Raw genomic sequence first — 13,498 nt, forward strand, 5'->3', positions numbered from 1 at the left:
TTATAAAAAGGAATGACTTGATATTTCACACAAATATAGTGATCATTGAATGGAATAACTAGGACCTATAACTATAGCTGATCTTATTTTTGAAGTATCTCCCTTTATGTAAAATATTTGTCCTGACCTAAGTCAAAAACTATGGAAGGGATTGACTTGATACTGTACATACAGACAGAGGTCAGGCAGAGGATATTCAGTGTCAAAGAACCATAACTCAAGCTGACCCCATTTTTGAATTATCTCCCTCTAAGTGCAAAAAGCTTATCCAGAGCATAACTCTATGAGCGATTAATATATTACTTTACATATTGATAGAAATCAGTGAGAGGGGGTGCATTGTAAAAGAACAATAACTCTAGCTTGCCCTGTTTTTGAATTATCTACCTTTATGCATGAAAACTTTTCCGGTGTATTACTTGAAAAGTATATACATGTTTGATTCAATACTTCACACATTTATAGAGGTCAGTGAGTGGAAGTACACTAACTAAGAACCATAAATCTAGTTGGCCTCATTATGTATTACCTCCCTTTGTGTTAAAAACTTTGTCTAGGGTATCTCTCCTTAACTATAAGAGATACTTTCTTCAAACTTTAAATTCTTATAGAACACATTGAAGGGGAGTGCAGTAACTAAGAATCATAACTCTTTCTGGCCCTGTCTTTGAATTGCCTACCTTTTTGGATATTTGCTTTGGGGAACATTCATCGGTGTTACCGACTGCCTTGTTAAGAAACGTTAAAAAGTCGATAGAAGCAAAACAGAAAAAAAAAACAGAAGGATATGCGGGGTTAGGAGCAATGTTACCGGATATGAGTATGCTGTTTTATTGGTCCTTGACTTTGAAATCATTTTAATAAGCTGTTCCTTTATCCGAACTTCTATATTACATGGCTTCATATTCTAATTACATTTTTCTCTATTCGCTGGCACTTATAATTCTAAGTACATAAGTACTACAGCTTCTCTGAAACATTAGAACAACCTTACATTTTTGATCTGATAATAGTATGTTAAATTCCATGTTAGTGTCCCTTAGTCTGGTAAGTTTCAGGCCTTTTGCAGAGTATTTACTGCGGGACGATTTGCATAACTGTTGTTTCACATAATTATTATTCGTATATGAATGTTGTTTACAAAGGGTGTAGAACAGAACTATATGAAAGTGAACAAAAGTTGCTTAAGGGCCGACCATTTGATATTCTAGGCGAGGGGAGGGGTGGGGGCTAGGATTGTTTTGAAAAAAATAATCTGTCTTTGGTTTTGCTTGAAAAAAATTGACCATTTGATATTCTAGGCGAGGGGAGGGGTGGGGACTGGGATTGTTTTGAAAAAAGTAATCTGTCTTTGGTTTTGCTTGAAAAAAATATTCTAGCTTCAATATATTGAGAGAAAAATCTGACTCAAACTCAGATTTTTAATTTCCATTACTCCGAAAGCCATATCATTTGCCTTTTGGATTTCATATGACATTATAATTACATAATAGACGAAATAGCAGGGAGGTGGGGGAGTGGAGCACCATCTTTTGGTTATATTTCCTTCTTATTTACTGATGATTTTATACTAAAAGCTCACTAAAATTCAGCATTTGGCTTTTGAAATTTTCCAAATCAGCTACAGTACCATTCCCTACAAGGATCCTGCACCCTAAAATGTTTCTACTCAAAATATATTTTTTCCTAGGTTTGTTGACATTATATTACTTAAACCTAAAGTAATCGACGTGTTGAAATCTGCTTCGAATTCATAATTTGATATAAACAAATTGCAAACAACACTTTCTCAAAATGAGCTGTTATCAATAAAATGGTAATATCTCAATTTGATAATACCATTTTATTGATAACAGCTCTCGAACACATAGACCAAAGAATGTGAATGACACACATTTTCATAATATAAGTTTCAAAATACAAACTTTTTTGCAGGTGAAAAAAATGTAAAACACTTGTGAACTTCAGTGAATGACAGAAATGACTTTCTCTTAAAACTCAGCAGAATGCAGGATTTAGTGTTTTAACATTATACCAAAATATTACAAGATGGGGCCCCCTTCGAATAGTCTCCCCCAACCTCCGACACCCTGGTATAAATATATAATATTAATATACACTGAGTCAAGGGTGTACCAAACACACCATTTGTTCCTTAAAAAACTGCAAGCATACATTTTTAAAGCCTAGAACTCAGATCTTAGAGGACTTTACAAATTTTCTACTCGCAAATCTGGTAGATCTATCAGTAGTATCATCTTAAGCTGAAGCCCAGGAGAGAGCAGAAAACAACCCCTTTTCTTCTAGTTATAAAATATTTTGCTTCTTCTCCATTTCTCTACCCATCAGACTACTTGTACCTTGTATTAAGTCCAGACAGTTATCAACTTTGTTTTACCTAAAAGCAATTATTATTCTGGCTTTCAAGTTTTGAAAAATAAAATTCTGACTTTCATAGAGTCACCCTTGCCGACCCCCGATTACTTAACGTGTTCCCCTCGTGGGAAATATGGATTTCGTTTAAATTGAGGACCGTTGATAGCCTAAGGAGCATAAGAAGCTGATATTTTTATTTGCTTTTATTTTAATGTTCTAGAGGTACGCCCCTTAGTCCCGCATGTATCGGCGATTATTCCCCCTCCAATATACTGGTGAGTAACATCAAAATTGTCCAGGCTACGCTCCTGCTAGCCACAGTTTACTGAGAAAGAAGCAAACATACAAAAGAAAGGTGAATCAAATCGCCCACATCAATAATGAGTCAGTGCAACAGCTCTACCTACTAAGTATTTTTCGCATAGTCGTCTCGATGTGTTCGGCATGTTTATGTTTATTATTTGATTACTAAGCGTTTAATCTCTTCGTGTGCAATGGGCCTGGAAAGTATTATATTTCCGTCCTGTAATTGGTGTAGTTGTGTTCTTGTATTCTTATCCAACAGAAATACCATGTAACCTTTTATACTTTCTTTATCAATGATACTATCCTTTATCAGAAAGACATCATTTCCCCGTAATTCGAAAAGCTCCTCTACGAAAATAATTGGGGGAGATGTTCTGCTAAAAGGACCGAAATGACCGCAGTCAGGGGCGGATGCTACATTTTGTGTTTTAGGGACGCGGAGTTTGTAAGGGGTTCCGACGGCTATGTCTACCTAGAAAGTGTTTGGCAAGTATAACCCAGATGGTGCAATTCGGCCTATATTTTACGTAGTGCGGACATGAATAAGTCGAACTTCGCCTGAACTCGACAGGAAAAGCAAAATTTGCTCGAATTATAGTAGTTTGAGACATTGAAAGATAAACACTATATAGAGATTTTGCCGTGGCGTGATGACGAGTCCGAGCGAAGGGTAGTGTACGAATTATCCGAGTTTCAGCCAATGAAATTTGACTGTCCTTGATTTACAGTTCATAACTTCTATGGTCGTGATACGATATTTAAATGAAAATCAGTAAAGCCCTCCCTCCCCCTTTCCCCCCTGATTTGCCGTTGTTAGTCGTAAGAAAGGCAGTGCATATTTTCATATTAGATATATATCATTAAATGAAATGATTTATGGCGGCTTGTTCTTGTTTGTTTTTTACATAAAGGGAGGTAGACAAGTTCTTGCAGCGAGGGAAACAGCGCATTGGCTCAGTTTACAAGAAGGCGAAATATTATGAATACACTGATGAAACATTTACTGTGCGGAAACCGCTCATAGAACGAGAGTTGCATTATGGTCTGGCCGGCCCTCCAATCAAAGCCGAATGCGGAGAGCGTGTCATCGTTGTCGTCCTCAACAGGGCATCGAGACCGTATTCCTTTCTTGCCAATGGTGTTTCAGTAACAAAGGAAAACGAAGGGGCTTCCTATAAAAATAGTCGAAATGGTAAAACTTTAGTCAATTTATTGAAGGTCCTTCCATTATTATTATTATTATTAGTAGTAGTAGTAGTAGTAGTAATATCATTAGATTTATCTAGCACCATTTTCATGTTCATATATTTACTCAAGGAAACTAATAATTTCATTCCCTATCACTGAAATTACTTTTTTTCTTTAAACACCAATTATTTTAGCTGTCACTGTTCTTCCTAGGGCAGTAGGAGTAACACCTATTCATATTCCATGAAGAAAAATTCAGTTGACACCTCAGCATCGTCTCAAACATCATTCTCTTATGTTTATGAAGTAGTTATGCCAATTACTGATAATTACGATGTAGTAAATAATGTTTCCATCTTAAGACATATAAATGAACTTATACCTAGCGAAAATATCTCACACTAGCCGTTTTAATGATTCGCTAAGGATGCCATACAAAAATAGTAATACAGTAGTATGTTTATGTCTTTTTAGACCATTTTGTATTATTTTCTACTGTTTTATTGTACAAGGATATAAAACAAACTTTTCTGATATAAGTCCTTCTAAATCCAGTAGAAAAGTGGCAAATATTTGCATTTATACATACTTTTTAACGCACATGTACCCGCATAATAGTTTGAATAAATTGAGTGCTGTCTTCGCTGTATCACTAATGAAGGTGTCAGTACAAAAATTCATTAAGTAGACTCGAGCTAAACATGACGTTTCGCAGATATAGCCACATTTAAACAATTTTATGGTAATTTTGTCCACAGACGATCAAGAATCCGGTTCCATTGTTCTTCCGGGAAATGTAAGGGTCTATGAATTTGAAGTGCCACGGCAATTTTCACCGGCGCCATTAAACAGAGACTGCATTACTTACGTGTATCACTCCTCCGTTGACCTGTCAAAAGACATTCACTCAGGACTTTTTGGTCCGCTTCTTGTCTGTAAACCAGGAACTATTTCACGTTACCGAAATCAGGTAGGATATCAGTTTTTAGTTTTTACCCAATAAATATTGCGACGTCAAGTTTATTTGCGTGACGCTGTGTGTTGCGTGTGACGTTGCGTTTGTAAAATGGGCATGAATTGCTTAAAACTATAAAGAGACATAAACTAAAAGGAAAATGGTTTTGTTTTACATGTAAAATCTAAAGCCTTTAACATATGAACACCAGCCTTTTATACTTTCGCTCAAGAAATTTTTGCTTCTGGTTTACACTAGACTACTATGCAAAAATATATTTCGATCTTACACTGGATACAAACAAATATCCTCTTATTTTTCATACATAATTACAGTTTCGTAATAAGAGGGGAATTGCGAAAATTTTGAGACGGTCCAAATAAAATAAAAGAAAACCCTGTATCTAAGCATATTGTTTGCATTCACCCTTAACAGAAATTGGCTATCCATGACCTGAAAGTTACAGAGTAATCTGCCCTTAGCATTATGCAGACACTGATACACTGTGCTACTAATGGAGCTTTTTGGAATTGCAAGCATTTATCAGAGGAGTCAAAATGCACAAGGACTTAGGTCGGTGAATATGGAAGGTGCGGCAATTGCTTGGCCTGCTGGCCATGTAAAGATGCCATACAAAATTGCTCTTGTGCACATGTGCATTGTGATAAATAAGGCAGGTGCCGTGGGTGACGTTTAACGTAATGTTTTCTAACTGATATTAGAACCCTTCCCTGCAACTCTTTCAAGTAAAAGATGTAACTGGTTCACTGGGAATTTAGTAAAAGATGTGACTGGTTCCCTGGGAATTTACACAATATGACCTTTGGAATTGGGGACAGTTGTTTAAAGAACCCGAGTGCAAATTTTGAGTTTTTGTTTGCGATAACTGGTCGTTCTTGGCCTTTCCTAAGCAACTGGCCTTCAAGGTTCAAAATAATATGTCTCACTCCCTGTCATTAAAGTTTTTCATCTGCATTTCTATAGATTTTTAGACGTTTTCTGCAACATTGATTGCATAGTTTAGGGATTTTGCTCTTTGGTCAATAGATGGAGTGCCCGCAATGCTAACACTTCTAATTCCTTCTAGTTCATGCTCTCCATGATCATGGACACCTCCCAAAGCAACACTGAGACAGTTGGGAATTGACACAATGAATCATCCTGCATATTCACCGGATCTAGCACCGTGCGATTTCTGGCTCTTTCCTACCTGGAAATCAGACCTGCACGGCAATAGGTTTGATAGGTTGATGACTTACCCACCGTTGTCCGGGAAACACTCCGTAAAGTTCTAAAAGAGCATTTCAGGTCATCCTTTGACAAGTGGATTTGTAAGTGGGAGAAATGTGTATCATGCAAAGGCGAATATTTCGAAAAGATGTTAATTTTAGAGGTGTCAGACAGGCTTTTTAGATGCCATATTCCCGTCATAAGTAGTTTGCCCCGCCCAACGTTACCCAACGTTACCATAGTGACTGTGGATTCTGCAAGAGTGCAATTTATATCATTTTGTCAATTGGATTATGTACAAAATATATCAAAGTATCACTTTTAGAATTTTCATTCTAATAACCACATAAATAAATAAGTTAAGAAACTTTTTCGGATATTTTTCGAGTACCCCTCGTACATCCCGGGGTGTAAGATGACTCTTGTGTTGTTAATGACGTATTACAAACTACAAATATGTAGAAGATTTATGTAGTAATTTTTATGTTATTTTTTTTTAAAGGAATAAAATTCCAATACCCTGACAGTTCCTCTTTGTTCCTTTGTTCCTGAATATTTCTCGATTAAAAAAAAAAGCAAAACAAAAAAACATTACTTAATAAAAAATTCATAACGTTACGCTGCAACTGACAAAACAAACCCGTTTTTCCTGTTTACGGACGTTGTTTTTCCATACTTTGTTTAAATACGCTGCTCTAAGAAATAGTTCTAAAAGGAAAGCCGTTCGATTGATTTTATAATCATAATTATTTCTTGATTATGGTATGGAAGAAAAAGATTCTATCGCCTCTTAGCGTCTTTCTTATATTAAGACTAGTAAGAGCATAGATTTTGTGGATTAATTGATGTTTTAGATTGATGTGGATCGAGAATTCTTTTTAAATTGGATGGTTATAGATGAGAACCTATCCTGGTATATTGACGAGAATATCAATGATTTTGCTGAGGAACCAATGACAGTCAACAAACGGGACGGACAGTTTCAGCTTTCAAATAGGATAAGAGGTAAGGTACATAGGGCCATATTCCTTCGAGTAGTCTTCTGATTGTTGTCACAGGATCAAATAAGTATACTGTTCACAACGGCGTATTTTACTAACAATCAGAATGTATGCTAATGCTTGGCCGACGTTTCCTTTAATCAGGGTCCTTTTGATTTGCCTTTGAATATAAGACAATACATAATTTCAACGAACTCCGTGGTGATTATTGGGAATTTTAAAAGTATAAAAAATGTCTTTCTCTCGTCAAAATTCGATGAGGTATTTTCCGTTGTAAATTTCAGTCATTTTTCTCATCTTTTTACACTAAAATCTCATTTTATACAAATAGGCAAAGTATGTCATTTGTTATCTGACACATACAACATGTACCTGAAAGATGTCATACTGTGTAAAATTATATGCTGCTGTTTTCTTAAAATTTACAATAAATGAAAACCCTAAAATATTGTTTTTCAGAAGAATACAATTACAAATGGTTTTTTTACATACTCGTATATGGAAAAGAGATAACGTATATTCACGGCAATGTCATCTTTTGACATCACTGAAAATGTAATGTCGGTGGTGAAAGAATATACACTTATTATATACCATACGTTAAATAGAAACAAAACTGCATAGGACAGAATCCTGTAACCCAGGCCAAATAAGAAGTAACCGGAAGTGGGCAATATAACCGGTAATTGGCCCGCCAGGGCTGAATGACGTTGTTTTAACAGCATTTTACCCTGTTTTCGTCACGATGAAATATTCGATCTTCGATACCTTATCGGTTCAACTGGTTCAACCAACTGAGCAATCGTTATACGCCCTCGTGAAATATAGATTTAGTCGTGTTAATATATAACAACTTTAGTCCCACCATTGTCGTTTAGTAGGCCTTACAGCGTAAATTTAAATAGATACTTTGATTATTATTATAAAGAATGGTCGTTAAATGTTTTTGAAAAAGAAAACAAAGATGTCATACAAAAGATGAATGTATACGATAAGTTTCAAGAAAACTTTTTTTTTCTCAATTGACCTTTAAGTAAGGGCCATTATAATCAAATACTTTTTTCTAACCTTTTGACTACAGGCTAAACTTCTGCTCATTATTTTGCTTTTTATTGTTAATGGTTAATGTAGTAATGTGTGTCTTTAAATTTCTAATCTTATGATTCTAAACCGTTAAGTTAATTAATAACATTTATTCCTTCAATTGCTCCATTTCAGATTTTCTGACAATATTTTTTCGTCTGTTCTTTGTTTGTGAAAACATATTTTCAGCAGTTTAGATACAGTTTATGAATACATAGATTCATTTATTAGGTATAACGGGTACATTATACTGAATGGAGTACAATTTCGGGTCATTTTAACTCATAGCCACGTACTCTTCGCTTTATCTACGTTTAGACTGATGTTAAAGTCCTATAACTGCCCTTCTCGACCGGTAGGTATTACAATAGGAGTTTTCTTTGAAAACAACGAAAAAGACGGAACCCTTCGAATGCCATGGAGGTTTTTTTTATCCTGCTTTCTGTACAAGCAATGGTAAATGCATGTCAAGCTGAGAACCAGCTGTTGCAATAGATAAAGCCAAAGAGACGTTTTCTAAATGGAAGTTGTTTCCTTTATGTGTAGCTCTGGTTAATGGTTCTGTCTTCTCAGTTATGTTGAACATTTGCATAATGAACTGGCCCCTTACTGGCTTTTACACTAAGTAAAACGACAGATTACTTTGATATAGTTCTCACTCAACATAGAAATTAGATGGAAAAAGAACAAAAGTGTAACGCCATTCTGTATTTCATTTTTAATAGTTAAGTAACAATAGTACTAAATAGGTAATGCAGGAGCATATCCGGGCTAGTCGGATAATATTATGGCGGTAAGAAAAAATCCTCAAATTCTTTCTAGTTAAAATTGCTTTTTCATGTATTATAGTAGCCAGTTCCTGTTTTTAATTTATTGTGGTCCTATTCTTGACATTTTGGTAGCATTTTCAAGGAGAGTTTTCGCATTTATAGAAATTTTAACAAACCTTATTACTCATATGTTCATACCCACATTTTAGCTGTCAGTTTGAAAGATATTCAATAGTGTTGACCTGTCAGACAAGAAATATCTCTTACATGAGCCCTACTTTTCCTGGTGTTTTGTGGTGGTTTATGTGTCATTTAAGAACAAAAATGTTGGTAATTCTTTTATTAATGGGTCTGGCTATGTGTTACAGCTCTCAGAAGATTGTTATTTTTATATAGAACATATAGCAGATGTATTTACTACCGTACATCGACATTGGGTATAAATAAGCTAATTTGGTCAGATTTTGATAGAAAATGAACATTTCATTGCAATTTGCTACAAAAATTGTGAAAATTCAAACAAAGTCACATTTTCGCTGTTTTGGGTGTATTGTTTTGTTATTTTTTTTTTTTTTTTTTTTTTTTTTTTTTTTTTTTTTCAAAATATGTATATTCAGAGTTAGACTAGACACTAGACTGATAATAAAGAATTTGTCACTTTTGTAATTTTTCTCTTATATTTATTTTTGTGATAGTGACAAATGCAAGTCTATTTTAGAGGTTTTCCCAGAGAACTGGTTGTTATATTATCATGATATTGGACGTAGGATATAGACTGGCTACATTCACAATTTTCACAATAAAAATTAAAAAGATAAAAATGGATACTGGTTGGGAATCGATCCAATAATGCTCTAACACAATAATTGATCGAGTTATACAAACATATGAATTATATGACCTCCAGTCGCAAAATAGAAACAAATGTGTTGAATATTATTGATAAGGAAACAGATATGTAGATGTCACATTTTACAAAAATAAATTTAAATGTCAGACACATCTTAACAATGTTCTTCAAGTTTGTACATGCTTGAGAGATACTCATTTCTTTCTCTATTAAATTTTAAAATAAACATGGCTCATAAACCGTCTAATTTCAGCGATAAACGGACATTCATTCGGAACACTTCGCGGACTAAACATGTGTTTAGGCGACCGTGTTTCGTGGCATATGTACGGCTTTGGAGCAGGGTTCGATCACCACCATTTTAGTTTTGAGGGCAATAACTTTCTACATGACGGACAACGAGTAGACACAGCTTCTGTGTTTCCTGGATATGGACAAACTGTAACAATGATTCCTGATCAGGAAGGTAAGACTACACCTAACCTATTTGATGGTGTAATATCATTAGAGGTTATTATACCGGGCTGGTGTGCCTTAAGGCGGTATTGGCATACTAGGTGAGGTATTGGCCCGAGGGCAAATACCGGTTGTTGTTTTTTATGCCAATATCGCCTTATGGCACACCAGCCCTGTTTTATAACCTTTTTATTGCATATGTTCCACTATACTGTCAAACATTTGTTTTAAATTCATGCATTGCAGTGCTGGAGTTTCTTGTGTCAGCCTTATTTATCCACCATAGAAGAAGATGCTAGCAGAGAAATTATGTTTTCATATCTCGCATTCTTTTGTCTTGTATATACTTGACATTCTGCCAGTGGGAGTATAAGATCTTGATGTTTTGAACAGCCAGAAATGTGCCTGATATGGATTTTTGAGGCACACCCGGAAGTGTGCCTGATATCGATATCAGGCACACCAGCTCACACGAACGCGAATATCGGCCTCACGCTGCTCATATACGTTTAAATTCAGTGCAAATTTGTTACTATATATAGTAACATATGCAATAATACTGTATAATGGTGTAAGATTGATCCTAAATTAGCCTTTTTTCCGATTAAGGCGGGGAAAACAACGCAGTTAGTGTGTGTATATATAGATATATATATATTAATTCAATAGTTCAGATTCTAATGCAGATCAAGCTATATATATATTAATTCAATAGTTCAGATTCTAATGCAGATCAAGCTTAATTTTCGGAACGCAACGTAAAACCAAAATATAAAAGAAATGTCCAAATACTGATTATAACTTTCGTTGGCGCTTTTATTTTTGAGTGGGTAAATTTTGTTTGTGTTAGAACACATTTATTACCACTACGTTATAATTTGTATGTGGAAATTAGCAGGAAAAGGCATATATTAGAAAATTCTAAAAATTCTTGAAAAAAAATCTTAAAAAGTAAAGACAGAAAAGAGCCAAAAGTATCTTGCTGAAATTTCGTATGAATTTGTATACATCTATATTGTTTACACTAGCATAGAGTGTGCAGAGGTCTTCTGTTTTAACTTAGTTCATCAAGATCCTTTCCGGTATACATACCGAATATACATTTAAAATTTGGTCATTTACTGATGAAAAATAATGGACATCAATGAATTATGTAAAAGGTTATATAGAATTTTAGTCTTTGTTGGTGTTACAGTAGATGATCACTACAAAACAAACGTAAAATAGAAAAAGTGGAAACTCCACAGGTCGCTCAACACGACAAAAACGAAAATGTTGCAGACTCGGTTTGCCAGAGCGTGTAGTCATGTCAAGCATTTCAATGAACGTAATCAATATATTACAAGTAAACTTCTTCAGCAAGGCTACCGTTATTACAAATTGCGTAAATATTTTGCGATCAAAAAGATTTAAAATGACCAAGACAACACATTCTTGACTAGTTTCGACCTTTATGTCTTCGTCAGAAAAAATATTTTGCTAAATTTTACTATCGTAATTCTGGTTTAGTTTTAAAATTCAATAGTAATTTAAACCCGTTTTTACGGGGATGTGGTTTACAAACTTCGTAAGATATTGGGTCATGGTAATTTTCCAAATGTATTTGGTAAAATTATAAAACGTTTTATTAAAAGAGGTTACGACCCAACTGTTTTGAGACATACCGCATGTTTAGTGTTCAACCCGTTTACAGTTGGACACTACGCTTCCCTCTTTGGTTGTGTCTGACGGAAGAGGGGGAGGACTCTATGATAAGCAGTTTATAAATCCTATCAGGAATGAACTGTTTTGATATTTGTCTTCTGGCCTGTTTCGTCGGGCCCTTAAGGGTGTTTCTCTTGTTGCTCTGTCTTCTGAAAAGGCATTGAGTACATACGTTTTTGGTTCTTAAGGTTTGCTTTTTATATATTTATACACGAGCATTTTTGTGTTTTACATGCCATGCCTTTTTGTTTCCATTACGTGTGTAAGAGATTCACCTGGAGGGGATTACTTTTATTTACACTGTCCCGTGTCTTTGGAACATGGTGGGGGTAAGAGTGAGGTTGGATGCGCACCATAAACCGGTTTAAGCTCCCCAGTGGTGTTTTTGCCACTGACCGTTCCAAGGCGGTGCCCCACTGTGTTTCTTTGTTTGTTCGTTTTGTCCTGATGTGTTGACTTTGTGTTTGTGTGTGTGTTCCTTTGTTTGTTCGTTTTGTCCTAATGTGTGTGTCTGTGTGTGTGTGTGGTGCACGCGTCTGCGTGCTGTGGGTTTCGTTTTGAGGAGGCTGCGTTTTTGGTACGTGGCATTCCCTGTTTGATATTTGTCTTTGTTTTTTTTTTATTGAAGCCTACTCTGGTCTAGTCCAAACATAAATAATCTTTAACTTTCTTTCTATCGTCGTCCACGTTGTCAATAGCATTGTGTTTCTGTATGTATGTGTAGCATTCTTTAGAAATGAAAAAAGCGGTGTGGGAACTTTAAGTCTCGGAAAGAGACAGCGAAAGAAGCGAAAAGGAGTAAAATCAGAGGGTTGTATACGAGGGATGAATAGTACTTTCATATTTTATATAACATTAACTGTTAACTACTTTTTCTGTTTCTTTTTGTTTTTCTTTAGAAGCTGCATGTATTTCCTACTTTAAAGGAATATAAGTCTCTGAAAATCTGATATGCTAACCAATATTCAGTAAGTGGATTTTATGTGAAATAAAGAACATCTGGATTCAGTGGTATACAGCCTTAACATGGTAAACAATGTGTGGCCGTGTTATTGTATCGAAACAGTCTTTAAAAATAATTATAATACTAGGTAGAAACAGGTGGTGTAAATGTGTCAAGAAAGAACATGTAACTAACAGTAATTTATCAAAATATCTGTTCCATCAGTATTCACTTGCTAACTCACATTGAGCGTAATCAAAAAGAAAAAAGTGTTAAAGTTTTGCAAAGTGATGTTGCCATAAAGTTATAACATTCTAAAGTTCCCAGGAAAGTAAGTTAATATGATAATGCGATGTCTGTATGAGAATTTCCTCGTTAATGTTTTTTATTCAACAGTGGGATTTTCCGCATACATGTTTTATCTTATAATGATGTTTATCCAATAGCGGGATTTTCCCCGTTCATTTTTGTCCACTAGTGGAATTTTCTTCGTTCTTGTTTTTATCCAGTTAGTGGGATTTTCTCCGTTCTTATTTTGATCCATAATTTCGTGGTGATTTCTGTTGTTTAACTTCGCCTAATTTGCGAACCGTCGTACAAACTGAGTCTGTTTCACTGCAAATTTATTGTCGATTT

General features: G+C 35.1%; 1 protein-coding gene across 1 annotated transcript in view; it reads left to right on the plus strand.

The window, feature by feature from the left end:
* LOC128547833 (hephaestin-like protein) overlaps positions 1-13,498 on the plus strand; it is a 42,919-nt gene that overhangs the window by 23,523 nt on the left and 5,898 nt on the right. Inside the window, exons 9-13 of the mRNA XM_053521265.1 lie at positions 3,594-3,874; positions 4,629-4,840; positions 6,910-7,060; positions 10,007-10,301; positions 12,654-12,751. Of these exons, the coding sequence (XP_053377240.1) occupies positions 3,594-3,874; positions 4,629-4,840; positions 6,910-7,060; positions 10,007-10,301; positions 12,654-12,751 (1,037 nt within the window). The remainder of the gene's footprint in view (positions 1-3,593; positions 3,875-4,628; positions 4,841-6,909; positions 7,061-10,006; positions 10,302-12,653; positions 12,752-13,498) is intronic.

The sequence above is a fragment of the Mercenaria mercenaria genome, chromosome 1, assembly GCF_021730395.1.
Source record: "Mercenaria mercenaria strain notata chromosome 1, MADL_Memer_1, whole genome shotgun sequence".
Lineage (NCBI taxonomy): Eukaryota > Metazoa > Mollusca > Bivalvia > Venerida > Veneridae > Mercenaria > Mercenaria mercenaria.